The 21,766-nt window shown below is 35.4% G+C and overlaps 3 protein-coding genes across 3 annotated transcripts; all 3 read right to left on the bottom strand.

Annotated features, from left to right (window-relative positions):
* Positions 1 to 2,559: 2,559 nt before the first annotated feature.
* On the bottom strand, positions 2,560 to 6,646 carry LOC113764122 (probable methyltransferase PMT23). Its single transcript, XM_027308185.1, has 8 exons — positions 6,046 to 6,646; positions 5,542 to 5,691; positions 4,243 to 4,513; positions 4,058 to 4,168; positions 3,780 to 3,954; positions 3,433 to 3,687; positions 3,144 to 3,338; positions 2,560 to 2,958 (listed from the first exon to the last, which is right to left on the bottom strand). Exons 1-8 carry the CDS (start codon positions 6,451 to 6,453, stop codon positions 2,757 to 2,759), a joined length of 1,767 nt encoding a protein of 588 aa, XP_027163986.1. The 5' UTR covers positions 6,454 to 6,646; the 3' UTR covers positions 2,560 to 2,756.
* Positions 6,647 to 9,731: 3,085 nt separating this feature from the next.
* Positions 9,732 to 14,169, bottom strand: LOC113763765 (probable methyltransferase PMT23). The gene is made up of 8 exons (XM_027307683.1): positions 13,594 to 14,169; positions 12,521 to 12,670; positions 11,624 to 11,894; positions 11,425 to 11,535; positions 11,020 to 11,194; positions 10,670 to 10,924; positions 10,388 to 10,582; positions 9,732 to 10,229 (listed from the first exon to the last, which is right to left on the bottom strand). The coding sequence occupies exons 1-8, from the start codon at positions 14,077 to 14,079 to the stop codon at positions 10,028 to 10,030; spliced, it is 1,845 nt and encodes a 614-aa protein (XP_027163484.1). The 5' UTR covers positions 14,080 to 14,169; the 3' UTR covers positions 9,732 to 10,027.
* Positions 14,170 to 17,307: 3,138 nt separating this feature from the next.
* On the bottom strand, positions 17,308 to 20,958 carry LOC113762081 (eukaryotic translation initiation factor 2 subunit alpha homolog). Its single transcript, XM_027305335.1, has 7 exons — positions 20,378 to 20,958; positions 19,427 to 19,483; positions 19,249 to 19,335; positions 19,015 to 19,161; positions 18,779 to 18,883; positions 17,901 to 17,999; positions 17,308 to 17,752 (listed from the first exon to the last, which is right to left on the bottom strand). The coding sequence occupies exons 1-7, from the start codon at positions 20,759 to 20,761 to the stop codon at positions 17,597 to 17,599; spliced, it is 1,035 nt and encodes a 344-aa protein (XP_027161136.1). The 5' UTR covers positions 20,762 to 20,958; the 3' UTR covers positions 17,308 to 17,596.
* Positions 20,959 to 21,766: the final 808 nt, after the last annotated feature.

The following is a 21,766-nucleotide window of genomic DNA, read 5'->3' as shown; positions in this document are numbered from 1 at the left end:
AAAATTAACAATAAAAATTGTTTGAGATTTCAAGCTCGAGCTCGTGTGAGCTCGACTCATATGTGATAATCAAGTCGAACTCGAATAACAAGTCTCAATCGTTGAGCCAATTTCAAGCACTCTTCAAGACGCATCCACTTAGTCGAGCAAACTCGACCCTGACTTGATAGAGGCATGAGTTGGCTTCAAGAATCAAATACTCGACCAGAATCAGTTCCGTTAACAGCACTAACCATCATCACGTATTGGGGTTAATTGCACATTGAGTAGTATGCTGACGAAATCCTGGTGTGGTTTATTCAATAAAAAGTGAAGGTGGAGGTTGAGCTGCAAAATAAAAGCTAAGCTGGTGTGCTCAACTGTTGATCGACGGCTGTAATTAAATTATTTATTGATGCCGACGGCATCAAGCAAAGCCACACCACAATCAAACGAGTGGGCGGTGGGGCCAACCTCGAAATTATCTTTGTAAATGTTTTGCTTATTGCATAATTAATACCATAGTATAATATAATTAACGGGTTTGGCCAGTCGGGGCCGGGAGCTTACTTGGAAATTTAGGCATTGGCGGTGGGCCAGTAGTAGTTACTAGTTAGGCATTGGCTGAGTTAACTGAGTCAGCAGCTTAGCATGGCTTCTAGTAATATTTTTATCTTATATATATTTTTTGGCTTTTATATTATACTCAAGTTCTACGCTGCAGTGTACATTCTGGACTTTTTCGTTTAAACAAAATTTGATGGATTTTTTCTCGTGATTATGCTTTTTTTTGGGGGGGGGGGGGGGGGGAGGGGTATGAACTATGAAGGCGATATGGTAAAACAAAACTTTCTGGATTAAAAAAGGTTGGCAGAGATGTTTCTGTAAGTTCAAATATTATAGAAAAAGGTTGGTTTTCAGTACTAAGTGTAATTTTCTGTCGGTGGTGAGGTGAAACTTTTAAGAAGGATTTGGTAGTGATGGATCGATTTCTGAATTCTTCCTCCAAATCTGGAGGTTAACAGGGGAACAAACATATTGAAGTAAATGGCTGATGGGTGCTTTTCCTTTCAATTATTCTTCTCCCCTAAGCACTCCAACTCGAAGCAATGTCTTGAATTTTCATATTAGTTGTTCGCCAAACGGTGCGGATTCTCAAGTTATATTGTCGGTTCATTTAGTTCTGTTTCTAAAATTTGAATTTGAAAATTATAACTTTTGCAATATGTCATGAATCCAACGGTGATAGTATATGTAAGATTTACTCTTTTTTTTTTGTTATGGATTAATCTTTCTAACTGACAGTGTATACACACTATTAACGTTGGATGAATGACATAATTTTTTTTGTTATGAATCTAACGGTGATAGTATATATAAGATTTACTCGTTTGTTAAATATAACATGCAAACACGAAGAAAGAAAACCAAGAAGTATTGCAGACCATAAAATGAGGGAAATAAATATGTTTCTAAAATGAAAGACCAATCTTTTCTTCTTGGAAAAAAACCATGAAGCACTGATTCAACTTTCCATTAAATTTTGATAATTGCGCGGAATTAGAAGATCCTCTCGAAAATAGAGCCTCTCGTCAATTTGATCATTTTCTCCTTTGGACTCATCATCGAATTTTCCATGAAATTAAAACTTTCATTTTACATTTAATTCAATACCGGAGTAAGAGAAGCCACCACCTTTATTGGGAAGTAGCAATAACAATCACATCAGCATAAAGCAGGCACGTGGTAGTTTCCGACCACCACCCCCATCCCCACCCACCCAACCCACGCAATGGATTATGAAGACCGACTGGCTTGCTTGCGGTGTCGTGCCTGCCGTAGGCCACAGCTGAGCAAGCATTTATTTCGTCATGAAAATGACAATGGACTTTCTTTTCTTTATCACGGATGACATGGAAGATATCCATTAGTACTGCCTCATTAGAATTTCTCTAGATTGCTGGCCAAAGGATTTGCAAATTTTTCTTTTTCTATTTGTTTCTCAAAATTGAAAATCCTTTGAAACGTACGGACGGGTGAGCAGGAATGTGAGCATTATGGTTTAAACTAAGTAATTAAAATTTCCCTAAATACTGGATATTCTTGGTATGAAAGTCTAATTTAACCTTCTATAAGACATCGTCAATTCTGGGTGTGAAAAAACCCAACTTATAAAAACGTTATAGTTGGCCATATCTAAACATCTAAACTCTTTTGAGTGCCACTTTTTTTTTTTTATTGTATGAGTGAGAAATTTTTAATTTGAAATTTCTCACCTGCGGTCCTTCTCTTTGTACTATTCAATCCATTTCTCTCATCAAGCCCTTCAATTTTTGTTCACCCATCAAAGATTCATTTGTTTATTAAATATTTTATTAACAAAAAAAAAAGAATTATAATCAAAGGCTCGTTAAATTCGCCATACACACAATCTTTTAAAGGCATGAAGGACAAATCAAACAATGGAAAGTGAAACCATTTATTATTATTGACTTTAAGTTTAGATAAGGAGGTTAGCTCAATTTAGATTATCTTTGTTGACTGGCCATGAAGAATGTAAAGTCATGTGCAGCAGGCTTATTCAGACAATAATATTCTAATATTTTAATAGTTTTGCTGCTGCCCATATCTGAGGAAAAATACACCCATGCGGAGCTTGACTTTTATGAAACAAACAAAATACAAGTATATTCGCCATGCTTTTATCTTAAAAGGAAAAGAGGGGAAAGCCAAAAGAATGATTGCCAGAGAGAAAACAAGTCATCAAATAGAAATCTTCATGCTGTGGCATCTGAATGTGGACGCCAAAATCCTTTCTTTCCAACAAGGAACTGATCCTGATACAAAGATGAAGACCAGTGAAGCGAATTGAGAGCTGAAGTTAGCTCGTTAATCATTTCCATGGTATCTTGAACTAGAAGAGTTCCTCCTGGTCTCAGTATCCGATCCATCTCCATAACTACATCTAATATGTTACACCTGAAAAGGAGAGAACATGAAAGAAAGAAAACATTTTAAAAGGAAACCATAAGTGGCGAATAGAAGATTCTTGAAACGCAGTCACAATAATGTTTTAAAAATAAATCATGAAACCATTGAAAAAAAATGTAATCCCGGAGTCAGTTGAATCGACTATTAGTCCTGTAAAAGGGTAAAACTTGTACCTTTGAGTTAGGCTTTTCAAGAGGAAACTCAAATGCAACAGATCATAAGTCCGAGGATAGGTGCTGAGTGATTCACACCAATCATGGTATGTTCCGATTAGCCCTCTGTCAAAGATAACTGGTAAGGTATCTGCCTCATGGATGGGAACCACATTCATGACCCACAGAGGTAGATCAATGAGTGCTGCAGCAAACCTGTTACCGACATTCGGAGACAAATGAGAATAATGAATCAGGAAATATGATGAGGACATGAACTTCAATTCCTCGAAAAGTAGACATTCTTTACCCTCCGTATCCTGCATTCATATCCATGACATTTCTAATGCTTGACCAATTCACGGTGAGGCCTTCAAGGTAAATGTCTGAGACAAGTGCTGACCAGTGATTTGAGTCCTCCATGAAATTCTTTTGGGAGTCTGATTCTTTAGATAAACTTGAAGGTTTGGTATTCAGTCTTTCAGGCCAGGGTGCAGGCCAGTTATAGATGCCATCTTCACTTACTGCTGGAACTGGAGGAAGACAGCCATCTAGAGGCTCGTACCTGTAAATGGAAATATTATGTAATGATCAGGTGAAGATTATGTCAAAATTAGTCAAGGTGATTAATACATCAAACTATCATAGCAATCATACCAAGAAATATTTGGCCGTCTATTTGGGTCACACAGACGTGGAATGTCTTCTTTACGTGCTTCATAGCAGGAAGACGTGACAGGCTTTTGATAGATAACTAGCCCAATCCCTAATCCATCAATGGAGGTCTTTTTGACTATCTTCCAGCAAATTGATTCAGTCAAAGCAACCATAGCTGCAAGAAACATGAACACGAGATCCACAATATTACTTGTTGCACCAAAAATCATTGCAAAGGGAAATGATAATAGATGATAAAAACGATCTAAATTAGGAACCTTGCCAGATTTTCTGATGTTCTTCATCTTTCAGGTAAACAGGTGTGGCTGACCATATAAAATACCCTCCAGGCCTAAGAATCCGGTTAATTTCGATCAAAGGTTTCCCACCTGCATTTGCTATCATTAAATTTATATCGAAACAAAAAAAAACCCAACAGACTCAATGCAGTGTAATGGATTACCATCAGCATCCCAGCGAACCCTGCATCTTGCACAATGAACCACATCATATGCGTCATTGGGAAATGTCAGCTTTTTTGTTCCTATTACAGAAAGAGTGGCAGGAATTCCTCTTTCAAGTGCAAACTGGATCTGAGCATCATGTTCATCCTTTGGAGCAAATGACAAGGTGATAACATCTTTATCCAGCAAATAACCACCAAAGCTAGCAACACCACAGCCAACATCTAAAACAACCCTCGTGTGCTTTCCCCACTGGATTACTGGTAAGATCTGAAGCATAAAGTAGAGGAGAAATCAATGACTGAGAGCCTACCACATGCTATCAGAGTCAATTACTAAAAGATTCACATGAAAACCGTAAAAGAGGAATCCAGATCCGCATTCACACCCAGAATTTGATGCACTGTCCGCCAAATTAAGCATTTTGGAAAAAAACCCAGGGAAAAGTTCATCTAAAAGCTGGTAGTTTGATCAATTCCTAAAGCTCCAAGCAAATCAAGAAGGTATCTTTGAAACAAGAGGATGTAAAGGTATCTTCAAAGCAAGAGAAGGTCAGTGCCCTATGAAGCTAAGATCCCAACTCAGACGGTGCTTCCTCTAGATCAAGTTTTGTTTGAGCAAACTCTTACAACCAGAATTACTTAAGGAAAAATCTTTCTTTCTCAGGAATCCAGGGAAAAACATGAATGAATCTGAGCAAGACATAGAAGCTGATACACCTAGACATGTTTTAACAGTTGAATGCCATCAATTTAACCACCTCAAAAGCTCGTTGAACAACTTTGCTCACAAAAAACAGTAATGCTATTGCCACTTTGTTTGCAAACTAATCTTTTTTGTGTTTTCGTTTTCATCGGGAATGAATTGAGTGTATGGCATAATTGATTGGACGACCACTCTACCATGACTTTCATCCAAACATCTCAAGAATGCTATTGCCACTATGTTTGCAAACTAATCTTTTATGTGTTTTCATTGTGCTCAGGAATAAATTCAGTGTATGACATAATTGATTGGACGGCCACTCTACCATGACTCTCATCCAAACATCCCAAAATCTAGCCGGATTCACTTAGTCTCTCCAGAATAAGTAGTCTATAATATCTAAATCTCCACTGCTAACCCACCCTTCATAAGCACTCTAGCAAAATCATCCTGAAGCTGTTTCCTTCCGGTAAATTTTATGACTACGGGAAATGTAGATACGTGGGCATGCAATCCACAATGGTGTAGCTACTTAGATATGATCGTTAATCTGATGAAGCAATAAAAATACGGGTGATGAGTTAAGACAGAACCTTTTCTATAGCTTCGACGTAGTGAGCCACACCTTCCTTGAATTGCGTACCACCCCCAGGGAAAACAAGATATTCACCAGATTTGACCACCCAATGCTGCTCCTTCTTGTATTCAACAAGCTTAGGATGAGGTACATTGTCATACCATATCTGTCAACCAAATCAAAGTCATTAGGAAGTAACACAATAGCAAGCTTCGGCAATAAAATCTTGTGCATAGATACAAGCTTGATTCTTCAAACAAAATGCACATTCCCTAATATCCAAACAAATCATATTAATGGGGGAAAAAACCCTGTTAACCATCCTAATATGAAGTTAACACTCGTTAGAGAGTTCCAGTCTGAGCAACAACTTAACTCGCCCAATATCATAACTAAGGTCAAGATTAGAAATTGAATCCAAAATGGAACTTTTCAACATTGTACAAATGATATTTTAAAAAAAATGAACTAAAAAAGAACAAAAACCCTTACCACCAAAGAGTAGGAGTATCAATCTCACCATGTCCCTGCTTTTAGGCCACGGAACCGGAGTCTTGTACCCTGGAGGCAATGGAAGCAAACACCTGGGACTCGGTCCTTTGGGGCAGTGTCTCTCCTTACGCTCCAATTTCCTGAAGGTCTTGATGGCTTTCCAATTATCCAAACAGGGTATGTAATCAACCATCCCTGGACCCTCACACAGCCGCCATCTGGGCAATGAAGATTCCATATTAGCAGCAATGAAAGTATTACTACCATTCTGGGATGGAGACTGAGGTTCACTTATGCTTATACCCGCGTAATCATACACAAAGGATTGGGAGTTAGAAATAAGGAGAAACGTTACGAAGATTAACACGACGAATAGGAACAGTAGGGAGGCATATTTTCTCTCCTTCAGGAGGCTCCGTAAGGCTGATATGGACATCCCTTTGTTCTTTCTTGACTCTTTTTTCTGTCTTTTCCCCCCTTTTTTGGGGGCGGGGGGTTTGGAGCCTTAAGGGGAAAAGGGTTGCTGGAACCTGGTTCAGCAGATCAGGGTAGGCGATTGAGGGATGGAGGCTAAGATGAATCGATGATGATTAGGGAAAGTTAAGCTGGAATCTAGTAATGGGACTAGGGACGCGGTAACTGAAGCACTGGTGAAGGATGGTTTTGAAATGTCGTTAATTTTTTAATTATGGCTGGGTACCACCAGAAGTGGGACCCCTCTTCTGTTTATTGATTTTCTGTCAGAAATCTTTTGTTTCTTCGATTTAGCTTAGCGAGTTGCGAGTGCTCAACCAACCTTCCTGCTTTGTTAGGATTGCCATTTTTCTTCCAAAATTTTTTTTTCTTTTTTAAAAATATATTTCTTAATCACCTCTTTATTGTACATACATCAATTATTATAATATATTTTTCTAAAAAAATCATAAAAAAATAGCAATGAGTTCTTAGTTTTTTATTGAAAAAAATATATATAAATAAATATTCACATAGCAAATTAAGTATATATATAATTTAAGAGTATTAATAAGTGTTGAGAAAAATCCTCTGTTCTTCTATCACTCAATAATTGCTGCTTGTGCATTCACTCTGTCACTTCTTGGACGCATTCAATGGTCTAATAAATTAGGGATGATTTCACAAACCTCCCTCGAGATTTTTAACAATTACAGAGAGTTTCCCTCAAATTTTAAAAATTATATATACATCCCCTACTTTTAATGTTTAGTAACAATGTAGGTTCAATGAGATAGATTTTTTTACAAAATCCTAAATTGCCCTTTTGTACAAAATTAAGAAAGAAAATGATAGTATACTCAATCATTTTTTTCTATACGTTGCATAAATCAAAAAGTCTAATCCCTAACAATTATTCAAACATAAGTTTTAAAACCAAATAGCCATCTAAAAAATTTCAAATTACATATACAATATCAATGTTTGTCACACAAAAAAGAAAAAGGAAAAAAAATACACACACAAACCTCATTGAAAACCATTTGCACTCCACAATTAAATGTCAATGCTCAAATACTTTTTCAATACAAGCTAGTCTAACATAGAACTGTCATTATAACCCTCCTATGGCCTTAAAAATATTAATATCTCAAAAGTAAAGAATAAATTATATCTCCATAATAAAATCATAATAAAAAATTTCTAATCCAATAAAAGAAATCCGTATGTAATTATTGACATTTTATAAAAGATTTTTTTGACAACAAACAAAATATGGCAAAATTTACATCTTTAGTTCTTCTAATCTTATCAATTTCATTATTGATTGAAATTAAATATTTGAGAGTAAATACAAATCTTTAATTATTGTTAAATACTCTCAAATCTTTAATACTCTCAAATATTTAATTATTGCTAAATACCAAAACCTACCCGTTTCCCTTCCGTAAAAATATTAATGTAACACTTTTTCAATTTTAATTACAAATATTTATGTATTTACATAAATTAAATGATTCAGAATAAAATACTCATAAAGAGCCAATACTTTACTCATCTAATGGATGAAAACCACAAAGAATTAATATTTTATGGGCCATTTATTTTTTTTAAAATATTTAATTTATATTAAATAGATAACCTACTGATTTCCTTTTTGTAAGAATATTACTATAACACTTTTTAAATTTTACTTACAAACATTGATATATTTATCATAAATTAAATGTTTGAAAGTAAAATATTCATAAAGAGTCGGTACTTTAAATGGGTAATGCGTATTTGCTCATAAACTACACCCGTTAAAGTTTATTAATTGTTAATTGATTTGTAGTACTTTGTCATTCATTGGACATGTAGTATAAAGGGCAAATCTGGTACAAAATTCTAATTTCACTCCCTAAAACAATATTTTAATCGTTTGGACTGAATTTGCAAAGTATTAGTAAGTCAGGGGAGGTCAGTGCAATTTTTCAAATCACAGGGGAGGTCAGTACAAGTATCAGAAACCTCAGGGGAGGTTTCTGCAATTATCCCTTATTTATTTCGTGATTCTTTTCCATCTTTTGTCCTTCGCCCAATGAACGCTGCTCTGTTCGTTGTTACTAGTAGTAGATCTTATAGGTATCTTGATTGTACTGGTACTTAATGGAACCGTTGCGATGTCTACGCGATAAATTTGTTCCTCGTGGATCCCACCTTAGATTGCTCGTTTGGACCGGTGTGTTCTGTGTTACCTCTGCGTTCGTGTTAAATTAAGTGTGCGTGTGTTTCTTCTGTCTATGAAAAAAAATGTCTACGCGATAAAAGGGACTCCAAAATAAAAAATCTGAGTTCATTACTTGCGGCCAGTGTTTAAGCAAATGCATTCAATAATTTTTCATTAGAAAGACGGAAAAATACACAGAGTTGCAGGGACGAAGAATCTTTAAAAGCCATTTAGCTATGATAATTCATTAAAGCAACACGACACGTGATCATTTTTTAGGGATAAAATTATCAAATATATTTTATAAAATCTGATTTATAGTCCTTCACATTTCACAAAATAAATTTTTTTGTTATTCACATTTCACAAAATAAAATTTTTCATCTCTCACATTTTGCAAAATGAAAATTTTCATCTCTCATTAATCATGCGTATGATAGTCTTTTCTTATTTTTGAAAACTCATATATATGTTTATTTGATTTCACTTGAACAATACAAATAGCATATAACTTATTTTTATTTAATTTCACCTGAATAAACTAATTGTAGTTAAAGATAAAATCAAATATAAATATATTATATTCTATTTGTATTGTTTAAGTAAAATCAAATAGATATATACATGAATTTATAAAAAAAAAAGAAACTATTCGTACACATGATCAATGAGAGATAAAAAAATTCATTTTATGAAAGTGAGTGATGAAAAAATTCTTTTTTTGAAATATAAGAGACGAAATAATTTATTTTTGTAAAATATGAGGGACGAAAATATCGAATTATGTGAAATTTAATTTAATAATTTTGCTCCTAAAAAATATAAATTTGTAAGAGACATAAAATTATATTTTTAAAAATAAATAATAAAAAGTTTTATTTTGTAAAAGGTTAGAAACGTTTTGAGTGATTTTCCCTTACCTAAAAGTAGGATAAGCGGTCATTTATGGCAAGCAAGACGACAGTCCTTCAAGCAAAGAGCTTTCATGTGCCGTAGGTGGCGATGGGGTATGTTGGCCCTTGGGAGAGCGGATGGACGGCATTACTTGCCCATTTTCCAAGTGCCAAATAACATGATATGTTCCCAAATTCACTCTTGAATTAATGAAGCTTGTAACTTTGTAAATCTCAGCTTCGCATCTATATAAACTGACTTGAACCATCAAAATCTCTTTTTCACCTTGAAAATCACATATACCCTGTTTAAATAAGCTAGAAACATGAATGAACAGCTTCACGTTCACGATAAAGATGTGGCGCTATGCCTTGCTGACAGTCTTCTTTATGACAGTTAAAGGAGAAGGGATACCGATGATAACACTGTACAAGCACAAAATTTGGCAGCTTTTTCATATCCTGCTTTTCTCATCAGGGCGCCAAAACCCTTTCCTCCCAACAAGAAACTGTTCCTGATGTACAGTGATTGACCAATGCAGTGATTGCAGAATTGAACCAACCTTGGTAATCATTTCTGTGGAGTCTTGGACTAGAAAAATACCTCCTGGTCTTAGCACCCGATCGACTTCCACAACTACATCTACGATGCCACATCTAAGTGGAAACAGAAAAAGTACAAGTCCTCAGAAAATTTGACTTCGCAACGAAGATGGAGGAGGAGCGTGCATGAAAACTTAGATGGATAATGGATGATTTAGAACTTTGATTTGTAACTTTTATGCACGAAATGGTAGAAGATATGATGCTTTTACCTTTGAGTCAAGTTTCTGAAGAGGAAACTGGAATGCAGAAGATCATATGCTCGAGGATAAGTGCTGAGGGACTCGCACCAGTCATGGTATAATCCTATCAGGCCCCTTTCAAAGATAATCGGTAAAGTATCTGGAGCATTGATTGGAACCACATTAATCACCCATATTGGTAGATCAATGAGAGCAGCAGCAAACCTATAACCCATGATCAGGAAGAACTGAGATTCTGAACAGCTAAATATAGTGGAACACAGAAACAGCTTCTCGTTTTAACTTTCTTACCCTCCATAACCAGCATTCATGTCCATCACATTTCTAACCCTTGACCAGTTTATAGAAAGGCCTCCAATATAAACATCTGAGACAAGGGCAGACCAATGCTTTGTGTCCTCGTTGAAGATTTCTGCAGCATCTGGTTCACTCGATAGGCTTGCAGGTTTACTGTTTAACCTTTCAGGCCACGGTGCCGGCCAGTTGTAATTATCACCAGTGCCTGTTATCGGAAGTGACTGAAGACATCCATCCAGATGCACGTACCTTTAACCAGAAATTCAATGTTCAGATGAAGTGATAAGGATCATAAAATGACAATTGGTAGCAATTGAGAGCACCATCAAACTATGTAAATGTACCATGAACTATTTGGTCTGTTGTTCTGATCGCACAAAGGTGGATTATTTTCTTTTCTATTAACATAGCAAGAAGATGAAACAGGCTTTTGGTAAATAACTAGACCAACTCCTGATGAATCAAAAAAGGTCTTGTTCACCGTCGTCCAGCAGATTGCTTCAGTTAGTGCAACCATTGCTGCAAGAAACATGGTAAAAACTCATAATATGAGATACAGTTGTTACCACAGTAAGCATCTTAACATTCTTTTTTCCAGTCTGCACTTTTGAGAGTAGTCAAATATGACAACTGTTAAACTGCTAACTGAATTATGTGATAACAATATGGTATGCCTTTGCAAATTTCAGGTGAAGTAAATAGTCATAAAAAGTTAAAATAATAGCAAAAGAATAATGTTGAGGGTAAACCTTTCCAGACATTCTGATCTCTTTCTTCCTTTCTGTAAACTGGTGTAGCAGACCATATAAAATATCCTCCTGGCCTAAGAATCCTATTTAGCTCCATCAAAGGTTTTCCACCTGTGGGTTTCACTCAATCACCTGATTATTGGATCTTAATCAAAATACTATGGATAGAAGCATGAAACTTTATAAAACAATTTCCTACCATTTGCATCCCAGTGAACCCTGCATCTTGCACAGTGAATGACATCATAAGCATTATCTGGAAATGTCAACCTTTGGGTTCCAATGACAGATAGAGTAGCAGGAATTCCCCTTTCAAGTGCAAACTGTATCTGAGCTTCATGTTCATCCTTTGGAGCAAATGACATAGTAGTAACATCTTTCTCCAACAAATAACCTCCAAAACTAGCAACACCACAACCAACGTCTAAAACAACTCTAGTGTGCTTTCCCCACTCAATAGTTGGTAGAGTCTGGAGAAAGTAAAGAATCAATTCTGGAACAGGAGTGACAGTGGTGAAGCAAAAATAACACAGCAAATCACATTGATGCGTTCTTCTATTGCTTTATTCTGACCAGAAAATATAGAGAATCGAAATAACTACTTTTTTTCATGCTTTACCAATTGTTCCCCCAAGTATGCAACATATCAAAGAAAAACCTCAGCTTCATAACGAGAGAAACACCACCACCTATACTATACATCATACACCAAGGAAGCCCAGAAAGAAATCTAATTGCTCTCAGTTATCTGATTCTGATATAGTTTGCATGGTTGCCACTGTGCAAAACAGTTTGTATGCATTGCAATCAAATGCTAACACTACCATCAGAATCTGCAAGTCTGAGTTTCAGTTTCGCTCAAGCCTCTCTTTGGCTTTCACCTTGGTGGGGCATTATGCAGGAGGAAACCATTTGTATAAACTGATGATAATCAACGTGAAACAGGAAACAGTGGCTATTATGACCATCATATGGAGGCCTGAAGAAACAGCATTCTTAATAGATACATACTCATAAATTGAATTTTCCCATCCAATTGCAGATAGAATAAAATTTCTCACCCTGCAAACCTAGAGCAGATCTTTTGATGCGTTACCTTTTCTATGGAGTCAATGTAGTGTCCAACTCCATCTTTAAATTGTGTACCACCCCCAGGAAAAACAAAATAATCATCAGATTTCACCACCCAACGCTGGTCCTTCTTGTACTCAACGAGCTTTGGGTGTGGAACATTGCTATACCATATCTGTCCAACAAATTGAGAACAGTCACTATCTAAACACTGAAAGATGTATCCATTAGCAGTCACAATTTAAAGAGCTAAAGCATACTCCACTAGCCTCATTCACGGAAATAGAATTAATACAGATCAAACTATAAGAGTTATTACTCTCCCTGCAGTTACATATTCTGTCCTTCTCAAAGACTATTCATTCTTACACAAACTTTGCAGGCCAAGAAGTCAAAGAAATAAGAGAATTCCAGGGCACTAATTGGTAAATGTCATTGTTTCTGCTAGACTAGATATGTTTGGGCTTAGTCTCATGATGTATGAGTTTCGATTCCCAATTGCTTAAAGATGTTACACGCAAGCAGGGAGAACATTTACACAAGCAATTAGTAAACAAATTTACAATGTACTTGAATTTTTCTACAGGATATGCAAAAAAGATTAAAATTTAGCAGCTTGCATTACAGGTTCGCTCTATTAAACCACGCCTCGGAATCCAAGTATAAAATGCGGATCAATAAATAGGGTTGTCTAGTAGTAATCAAATAAGCGAAATCCTTAAGAGTTATTTTAAAAGCGCGTTTATTTGCCGTAAACCGCATCTGCTTTAATACGACCTCTGACATAATCAGGAACATGCACATGAATATTTTTACAAGTAGTGCCACTTTTAAGTGTACATCCCTTCAAAGCTAAATCTTACCAGAACATAAAGTAAACAACATCCTTGTGGACCAATCAATCAGTACTTCTTAAAGGGACTATCCAAAAGCAGAGCAATATCTTATCTTTCAACTTAGATTTGGCAACTTCCAATATCGTACAATACTACTTGATCCAAGAAAGTAAAAGCCCACCCCACAAAGAGAGAGAGAGAGAGAGAATGAACCACAAAAAAAAAAAAAAAAATCTTACCAACAAAGTAGTAACAAGCTCACCATGTCCCTGCTCTTAGGCCACGGAACTGGAATCTTATAACCCTTGGGTAAAGGCACCAAACACGTGGGATTGGGGGTGGGGCAATGCCTTTCCCTATGCTCCATATGCCTCCTGGATGGTAAGGCCTTGATGGCCTTCCAGTTATCCAGACAGGGTATGTAATCAGCCCCAGAACCCTGACACAGCTTCCATTTAAACTCATATTGACCACTCGGGGTACTACTGCTACTATTGACAAAATCCTCTTGATTCTGTGATGGTGGGGCAGTGGATATTATTACTATTGAGCTATCGATGGGAGGGGCAGCTGCATCTTTTGAAGGAAGTGATTTTGGAAGGGACGCAGTTTGAGTTGGCGTGAGATCGCCAGAGGTGATGTAGATTGGGGACTGAGAATTGGAGATGAGAAAAAGAGCAGCAACGATCAGTAATACGAAGAGGAGGAATATGAACGGGTATTTTCTCTCTTTCAGGAGGTTTTGCATTGTTGCTATTGCCCTTTTTTTTTTTGGGCTTTTGGTGATTAATTAGTATAAGAGAGTGGAACGGTGGATATGCAGTATCCAATTGAATGAATATATTTATGGGGTGGTTGTGAAATTGGAATCTTTATGAATTATGAGGGTGGGGTGGGGGCGGGGGCCGTCGGCGTCAAAGAGGATTCGAATAGGAAGGAAGAGGTGAAAAGGAAACGCCGAGGGAAAGGAGGTAAAAAGGGATCCGATATGGGGATGCTTAGTCGACTGCAGTGCTGGCTGGGGGAGGAAGATTTGAAATGTCGTTATTTGAGGTGACAAGTGGGGTCCTCTTCTGAGTGAATCTCTCCCTTCCTCCCTCCCTGTATTCTATGGTGGCGGGTTATGAAAAGCGTGGTCCTTCCATGCATTGCAGGTGGACAGCGTTGAGTTTAGAGCTGTTAATCGAGCCGAGTACTTGGCTGCCGAGCTCGACTCGAGTTTAATTCGAGCCGAGCTCTACTCGAGCTCGTTAGGAAAACGAGCTTTAAAATGTGTTCGAACTCGGCTCGTTAAATGTACATGTGGCTCGAGCTCGAGCTCGAGCTTGACTCGTTTATCACAAACGAGTCGAGCTTCACGAGCTCAAGCTCGAGCTCGTGCAAATTAACCTTAATAAAAATCTATAATTTTTAATTTTTATAATTTTAATTTCTAAAATGACAAATATGCCCTTCATTAACGAGTTCTAACGAGTTACTCGAGTATCAAACGAGCTGAGCTTACTCGGCTCGTTAACTAAACGAGCATGTTTCGAGCTCGAGCTCGACTCGTTAACCAAAATTAACGAGCCGAGCTCGAGCCTTAACGAATCGAGCTCTAACGAGCTTTCGAGCTACTCGATTGACTTAACAGCTCTAGTTGGGTTCATATTTTAATAAAAAGTTTGGCTTTGTTGAAAACCGGTTATCAAGCTTTGGCTTCTTAAAAACTCGTTTGAGTTTGCTTCGCCAACGGCTCAGAATTGAAGTTGAACGGCATTTTATATTTGATAGCTTTCAAGCAAATAAATAAGTTAAATTTAAATAAAATTTTAAATTTTGAATAAGCAATTTTTTTGTTGGCTCATGTGTTTTTATATTTGATAGCTTTTAAGTAAATAAATAAATCAAATTTGAATAATATTTTAATTTTTAAATAAGCAAATTTTCTGTTGGCTCATGTGTTTTCTCTTGCTGGCTATTCCCGTGACAATATATCATACATCTATATCTATATGTATTACAAGGAGAGTTTTTTGAATGGTTAAATAAGAATTATAACTCCTCGTTCTTTTTTATAGAATTTAAATTTTTTTTAATGGTTATATATTCTTTCATGTCTTTTGAATTTAAAAGTAAGAAATAGCCCACTTATATAGGAATTTAATTTGAAATTTATTAATGTGAGGATAAATAAAGAGAAAAACCACCAACCGTACTACAAGTAAAAAAGTAAATAACAATATTTTACTCTTCAACTTAGTAATCCTAATTAAAATGGCAAATTATATAGAAAACAAAAAAAATAATATTCATTGGTCATGAATTTAAAATATCAATAATGGTACCATTTGTGAATTCTAAATCATGAAATCACTAAATAGAAAACAAAGTACTACTAGGCTAAAAAACAAATTATGGATTTATAGGGTTTGGAAGAATGGTGACGCAAAAAGAATAGGAAATTGGGTGGCAAAGATAGAAAGTTAGAAACTAGCTATAAACGAGAGAAAGAGAATAGCAAAAAGTTAAAAGAGTGGTGGGAAAAATTAAAAAATGAAATTAAACTAGTACAAGATTGGACGAAAAAAAAGGAGAAGAAAGAATGAGATTGCAAGGTTACGACAAGAAAGATGATATCATGATAAGAGATCTGAAAGTAGAAAGTCGCAGATAACCAATTAACAGGTAAGAAAGAATGGAAATGGTGAAAGTTTTTCAATAATTTTGAAAATTTTAAAAACACATCTTACAAAGATTATTTTAAATTTATATTAAAATTTACGAAGAGCATTATTATATAAGCACTCAACAATTTTAGGATTACAAGATAAGAGAAAATTTTCTAAAATTGAGGAAAATGAATTAGTTATACTTTATATTTTTAATGTTAAAAATTTTAATATGTGGGTATAACATGATATATTGATAAATAAGTTTACAATTACTATATCATATAAATCATTTTAAATTAAATTATTTTATTAAATTGTTATCATGTATTGACAGACAATAGGTTAAAAAAATTTGATTTCAACTTATTTAAGATATTAAAAATAAGAAAGTCCATTTTGTACTTATGAAATAAACATTTTTATTAAACATGTTAAGCATATACTGCTTTGAATTTTTTTTTGCCTTTTTCAAATATTTTATCCTATACTATAATATATAAATATTGTTTTGAATTGAAATATAAATTTGTACATAGCATGAGTCAGAATGCTAGTGTGACTGCATGCATAGGGTCTGTGATAGTTTATAAAAAGGCACTTTACTAATAAAGCTTTTGACAAAGTATTTATTAAGTGTTTAAATACTTTTAAGTTTAAGTATATTATTTGAATATATAATTTAATAAATATTTATTATATTAAATAATGTGTAATTTAAAAAAATTTTAAATAGAATTATTTTTTTTATTTAATTCATAATATAGAATACAATGATTAAATTTAATTTTTTTTAAATCGTAAAAATTATTCTAAAAACACCAAATTTGAACTTTTAGTAAAATATTTTTAACAGCAAAAACTCCGCTTATAATTTTATAGAATAACGTTCATCAAACCCCTCAAAACTCCTTTTCGTATCCAAAAATATTCTTTTTTATCAAAAACACCCCAATCCCTAATGAAACCTTAGTCAGGCAGCTACTTGCTTAATGGGTCATTGCCTTCAATTGCAATCTCTTACTAAAAACCAAGTTTCAACTTTTAGTTTCACCCTTAAAAACCCCGAACTCTAATTTCTGTTATTAGTTTCGCCATTAAAAATCCGAACTCTTATTCTACCGTTTTGCATTATGACACTACCAACTAATCAACTTATTTATAATTCCTTCCTTGTTAATTGGAAAACCCCGCTTGTACAATAATCCGTAGCCACAAATCTTGATTCCCGAGTTCTTTGTATACCTGGTGCAGCCTAACAAGGCTAGGCTTCACGAATGGAGCTCACTCCTTACTTCGTAAACACTGAAAAACAAGGCGCACCATGATTAATCCTGGGTTAAGCGTCCCAACCATATGAATGACAAAAATCAGAGCCAGGACCAAAACAACTTGAATGAGCAACTAAGCAAAACAATAGAGACAACATGCTCATGCACTATACTATCTAACACCGTTACGCGAAAACTGCCGAAGAGCATTAGTCCAATAAACAAAAATTTGCCTGGTAAATGAATCCTGGTTGTCGCCATATACACTCCTTCAAACGCTCAATTGGAAAAGATGAGGCAAGAAAAAAGAAAGAGAAGGCCAATGCATAGACGGACAGCATTTTTAGTCTGTCATGCCATGTCCAGAGTTCTCCACATCAATTTCTCCCATTCCAGTATCTTCCTCCTCTTCACTATCTTCATCACCGCTAACCTCCTCATTCTCATGACCTAGCTTAGCCATATGTTCAGCAAGCAATTTATCATCCCGCTCGCTCACCTAAAAAGTGAACCACATCACATATTATATAGAAGATAGTAAACAAGGTAGAGAATGAACTGGAAGAAATTATGATATACAACTCCAGGATCAGGACAGCTTAAATTTCCATGACGCAAAATTCAAGGGAAAAAAAATTGATGCTCACCACTCTAGGTGCCTCCTTAACAGAAAGTTTACCCTTGTGGCGTTCTATCTCTTCAGTACAAGCGTCAATTGCTTTGTAGAGAATAGCAATCCCTTGCTCCTGCAGTATGAAATACACACAAAAGAATTAGTGGGAATAAGTGGTCATGCTCAACCTCTACACGTGTGCAGAAACTTCTTTGATATTGAAATAGCTATTAATTCACTTTTTCTCTGTTCTTACCGCATCGTCATTTTCCCTAATTTTTGAACAATTCTCTCTATTCATACTAAATCTTAAAAACTATAATTACTAATCATTCATTTATTTATGATAGTGCCTGATGAAATCATGCTGAATTCTATTCTTGTCCCAATTAAGCTTCACACACAAAACTCAAAAACTAGAAACAAACAAAACATTTGTTCATGAGCAAATGTGTCAAGAGGTTAAAAAGTCGAGAAAAAAGATACAGCAGTACTGTTGAATACACTGTCATGCTATGAATTGTAAAATTGTGCTGTATAACTTTTGGAAAATAGATTTTTAAAAGAGTCTGTCTACATGTATCATTGAATTTATTATAATTAACAAAATTGTGTAGAGTTAAGAATTAGTTAACTTTTAAAGGCCACAAATTAAACAGGAAAAAACCACCCCAGAATGCAAAGTATGGATATAGCTGGTAGAAACAATCAGCAGATGCGTATTTGTTTGCTCCTCTCTTTAACGCCATAAATGATGGCCGACACATAGCTAGACATGCATAATGATTTAACAAAGATGTATCTGAAAATAAATAAGACCACAACATGTACTTAGCTAACTGATTTACTCCATAAAGATGGTTTGAACAATGCTATATTTCAGGCAAACACCAAATTACTAAATTAGTATACCTTGTCAAGGGTCTGGGTGTTGAGAACATAGGCTGGAGGAGCAACAAGTTTAATTTTAACAGGGCAATCCTTGTTCCCTGCAGCTTCAGCTTTACGCATTGCTTCCTGTGGAGTGAAAGACCAATTATAATTATTCCTAATTCTGGAGTACAGAGTTTTGCACAGTAGAATGATAATTTGCTTAAAATGGCATTTTAAGCATAGAGAAAGATGCTGGATGAGATGAGCAATATGACCTTAATGTGAAGAACACCATCAAATTGAAAACATTTCATCTCGATATCTGCACGAATCTTCAATGGTTGTGGTGTCATTCTTCTACGAATGTTTTTCACCAACGCATCTTTTACTTCCTCTGAGATGGCAGGAACCACCTTAGACACCTACAGAATGATGACAAGACAAAATCCCTAGTCACAATTATGAAGAAGGAAGTAGGATGGGGAATCTGAAAACTGAGCAGGGACTACCTCTTGGCCATCAGGTCCAACTTCTTTAACTTCACGAGTAAGCGAATTAAGAACTGAATCTGGATCGCTAACAATCAATTTGAATGCCTGCAACATTAATTAATGATACCCAAACATTAAATTCACTTACACATTAAGAAACAATATACATCCGTCAAGATGCCATCCAAACTCTTACCTCAAAAGCATGACCATATTTTCTGTATAAAGGCCAGCCAACATGAATATATAGATCCTGCCATGGACAATTTGCATTACAAAAATAGCAAACTTAAATGAAGATGAGAAAGTATCGCAAAACACACACACAATTTCATCTTACTTTTGAATTCTGTAACAAAAGTGATACATTAAAACCTTTTTTAAAAAAATAATAAAAAAAGGAACGCAAAGGAGGAAAAATGTTGCAAGAGAAGCTAGCCACTTTGCATCATTAATAGTTCATAAGCTTCTCGAAACACATGACAAGAACACTAGTATAGAGACAAAAGAAGTTCAACATTCCAGAAGTAATTTTCGTCAATAAGGTTTTTTCACTACACAAGATGGGCTGACATGCTACCTAACAGTAGGACCTGACTTACTGTTACAATTACCATCTTCTTTCCCCCTGTCCACTGCAATGATTCGTTAATTCAGTTGTTTCTTCTGCACAAGTAGGGTACCCGAGTAGAGGAAGCTTATCAGATAAGAGTTTGATCTAATCACTAATTATTTGTGCCAAGAATTCCAGTCCAGTAAAACACTACTCACAATCTCAGCGCATCACATTATACAATTGATTTGCAATTCATATCCCACCAAAGCTGCTAAGTGTTAGTATAGTAAATAGTTCAATAATTTCCAATAACCACAAATCTGATCTCAAGAAAAATAAGATCACAAACTTAAGCCACCCCTCTACACCGACTGCTAAAATCAACCATAAAACTCCTTTGCACCCCCTCTCCCCCCCAAAAAAAATAAAAGACGAAGAAAAATTCAGTAAATGAACCCATTAAAGATACCAATTCGACGATGCGCTTCTCGCCCAAATTAAAAGAAGTTAAACAAGCCCAAAAGCGCCTTAAACGTCGCATTTCTATAGCCAAAGCCAAACAAATGTATCGAATTGTTAAGAGCAAAATACCTCAAGGTCAATCTTCATGGTCTCGGCGACATGGCGCATGATGGAATGCACAAGCTTGCTTTTATTGTACCTCTCTTCGCAAGCCTGAATGTCCTCTTCAGAAACCCTTCTTTTGCTGAGATCGATGTATCCTTTTTCTTTGTCAACCCTAAGAACCATGACGGGTTCGATTCGACCCACTTTTATTAGACTGCTGATACTCCGAATCCGACGACGAGAGAGTTCCGAGAACAAGATCATACCCTCGATGTTGTTGTACTCCAGCAAAGACACGTAAGCACCGCTGTCGGCCATGCTCTTGACCTGTATCATGACGGCCTGGTCGACCTCCGGGTATCTAGCTTCGTACATCCGGCACTCTAGATTCGGCGTGTTCGTCGACATAGCTTCTGGGACGGATCGCTTGGGGGATAGGGTTTCCTTTTTTTCCCTGATTGATTTGGGTATGCAGGGAGGAGGATTAGAGATTAGGGGGAAGTTAGGGTTTGTGTCGTTGCTGGGGGTTTTTGAAGGTTCTTTCTTTTTCTTTTCGTGAGAGGCTGGGTTTTGTGACTTTGTGGAGCGTTTAATGGCTACTGCTGTCCGATTGGTTGCTTCTCTTTTTTTTACTCATATATGGGCATGTACTGGATAATATCAGACACTTCCCTTTAGATTTTTTATAATATTATTTGGCACCCTATAAGTTTTAAAATATCACTTACCTCGTTTAATAGTATTAATATAATACGAGTATGTTAATCCTTATTTAAGTTATAATTTACATATCAAATAAATAGAATTCAAAAAACTTAAAGAATAAAAAACAAAAATCACTTTTTCTCCTCTACTTTTCCAACAATCTCATTTGGTTTGTCCTTTTAGATGATTAGGTGATATTCTCATTTGATATGGCTTTGATTTAATTCTTTTAATGATTTTGCATAACTCGAAGACTTGCGTCATTGGGTTGATAAGAGATGTAAAAGAATAGGGCCGAAGTTGATTTTATACGTATAGAATGGAATTGAAAATAGTGCATTTCTTTACAATTACTATTTTTAGGATCTAGTATAATTTTGTAGTTGTGATGGTGCTATCATAAATAGTTTTGAAGGTAACAATACCTTGATAGTTCTTGGAATAAGCAAGGCTCCGTTTGGATTGATCATTTTTTCAAAAATAAGTTTTTCAAATACAATATGCTATAGTAATATACAATAACTCAAAAAACATCTCATCCATACAATATATCAAATATATCAAAAAATTTTTATAGTAAAAAATTTTCATATACACTGTTACAGTAAATTTTTTAAAAATATCCCAAAAAATAGCTAATTCAAACGGAGCGCAAAGTAATATAGAAGTACATATATACATATATATATTTTGAACAAAAAAGAGCAA

This window comes from Coffea eugenioides, chromosome 2, assembly GCF_003713205.1.
Source record: "Coffea eugenioides isolate CCC68of chromosome 2, Ceug_1.0, whole genome shotgun sequence".
In the NCBI taxonomy this organism is placed as follows: Eukaryota; Viridiplantae; Streptophyta; class Magnoliopsida; order Gentianales; family Rubiaceae; genus Coffea; species Coffea eugenioides.
Note: the sequence above shows the minus strand (reverse complement) of the source record. Positions and strands in the feature narration are given on the sequence as shown.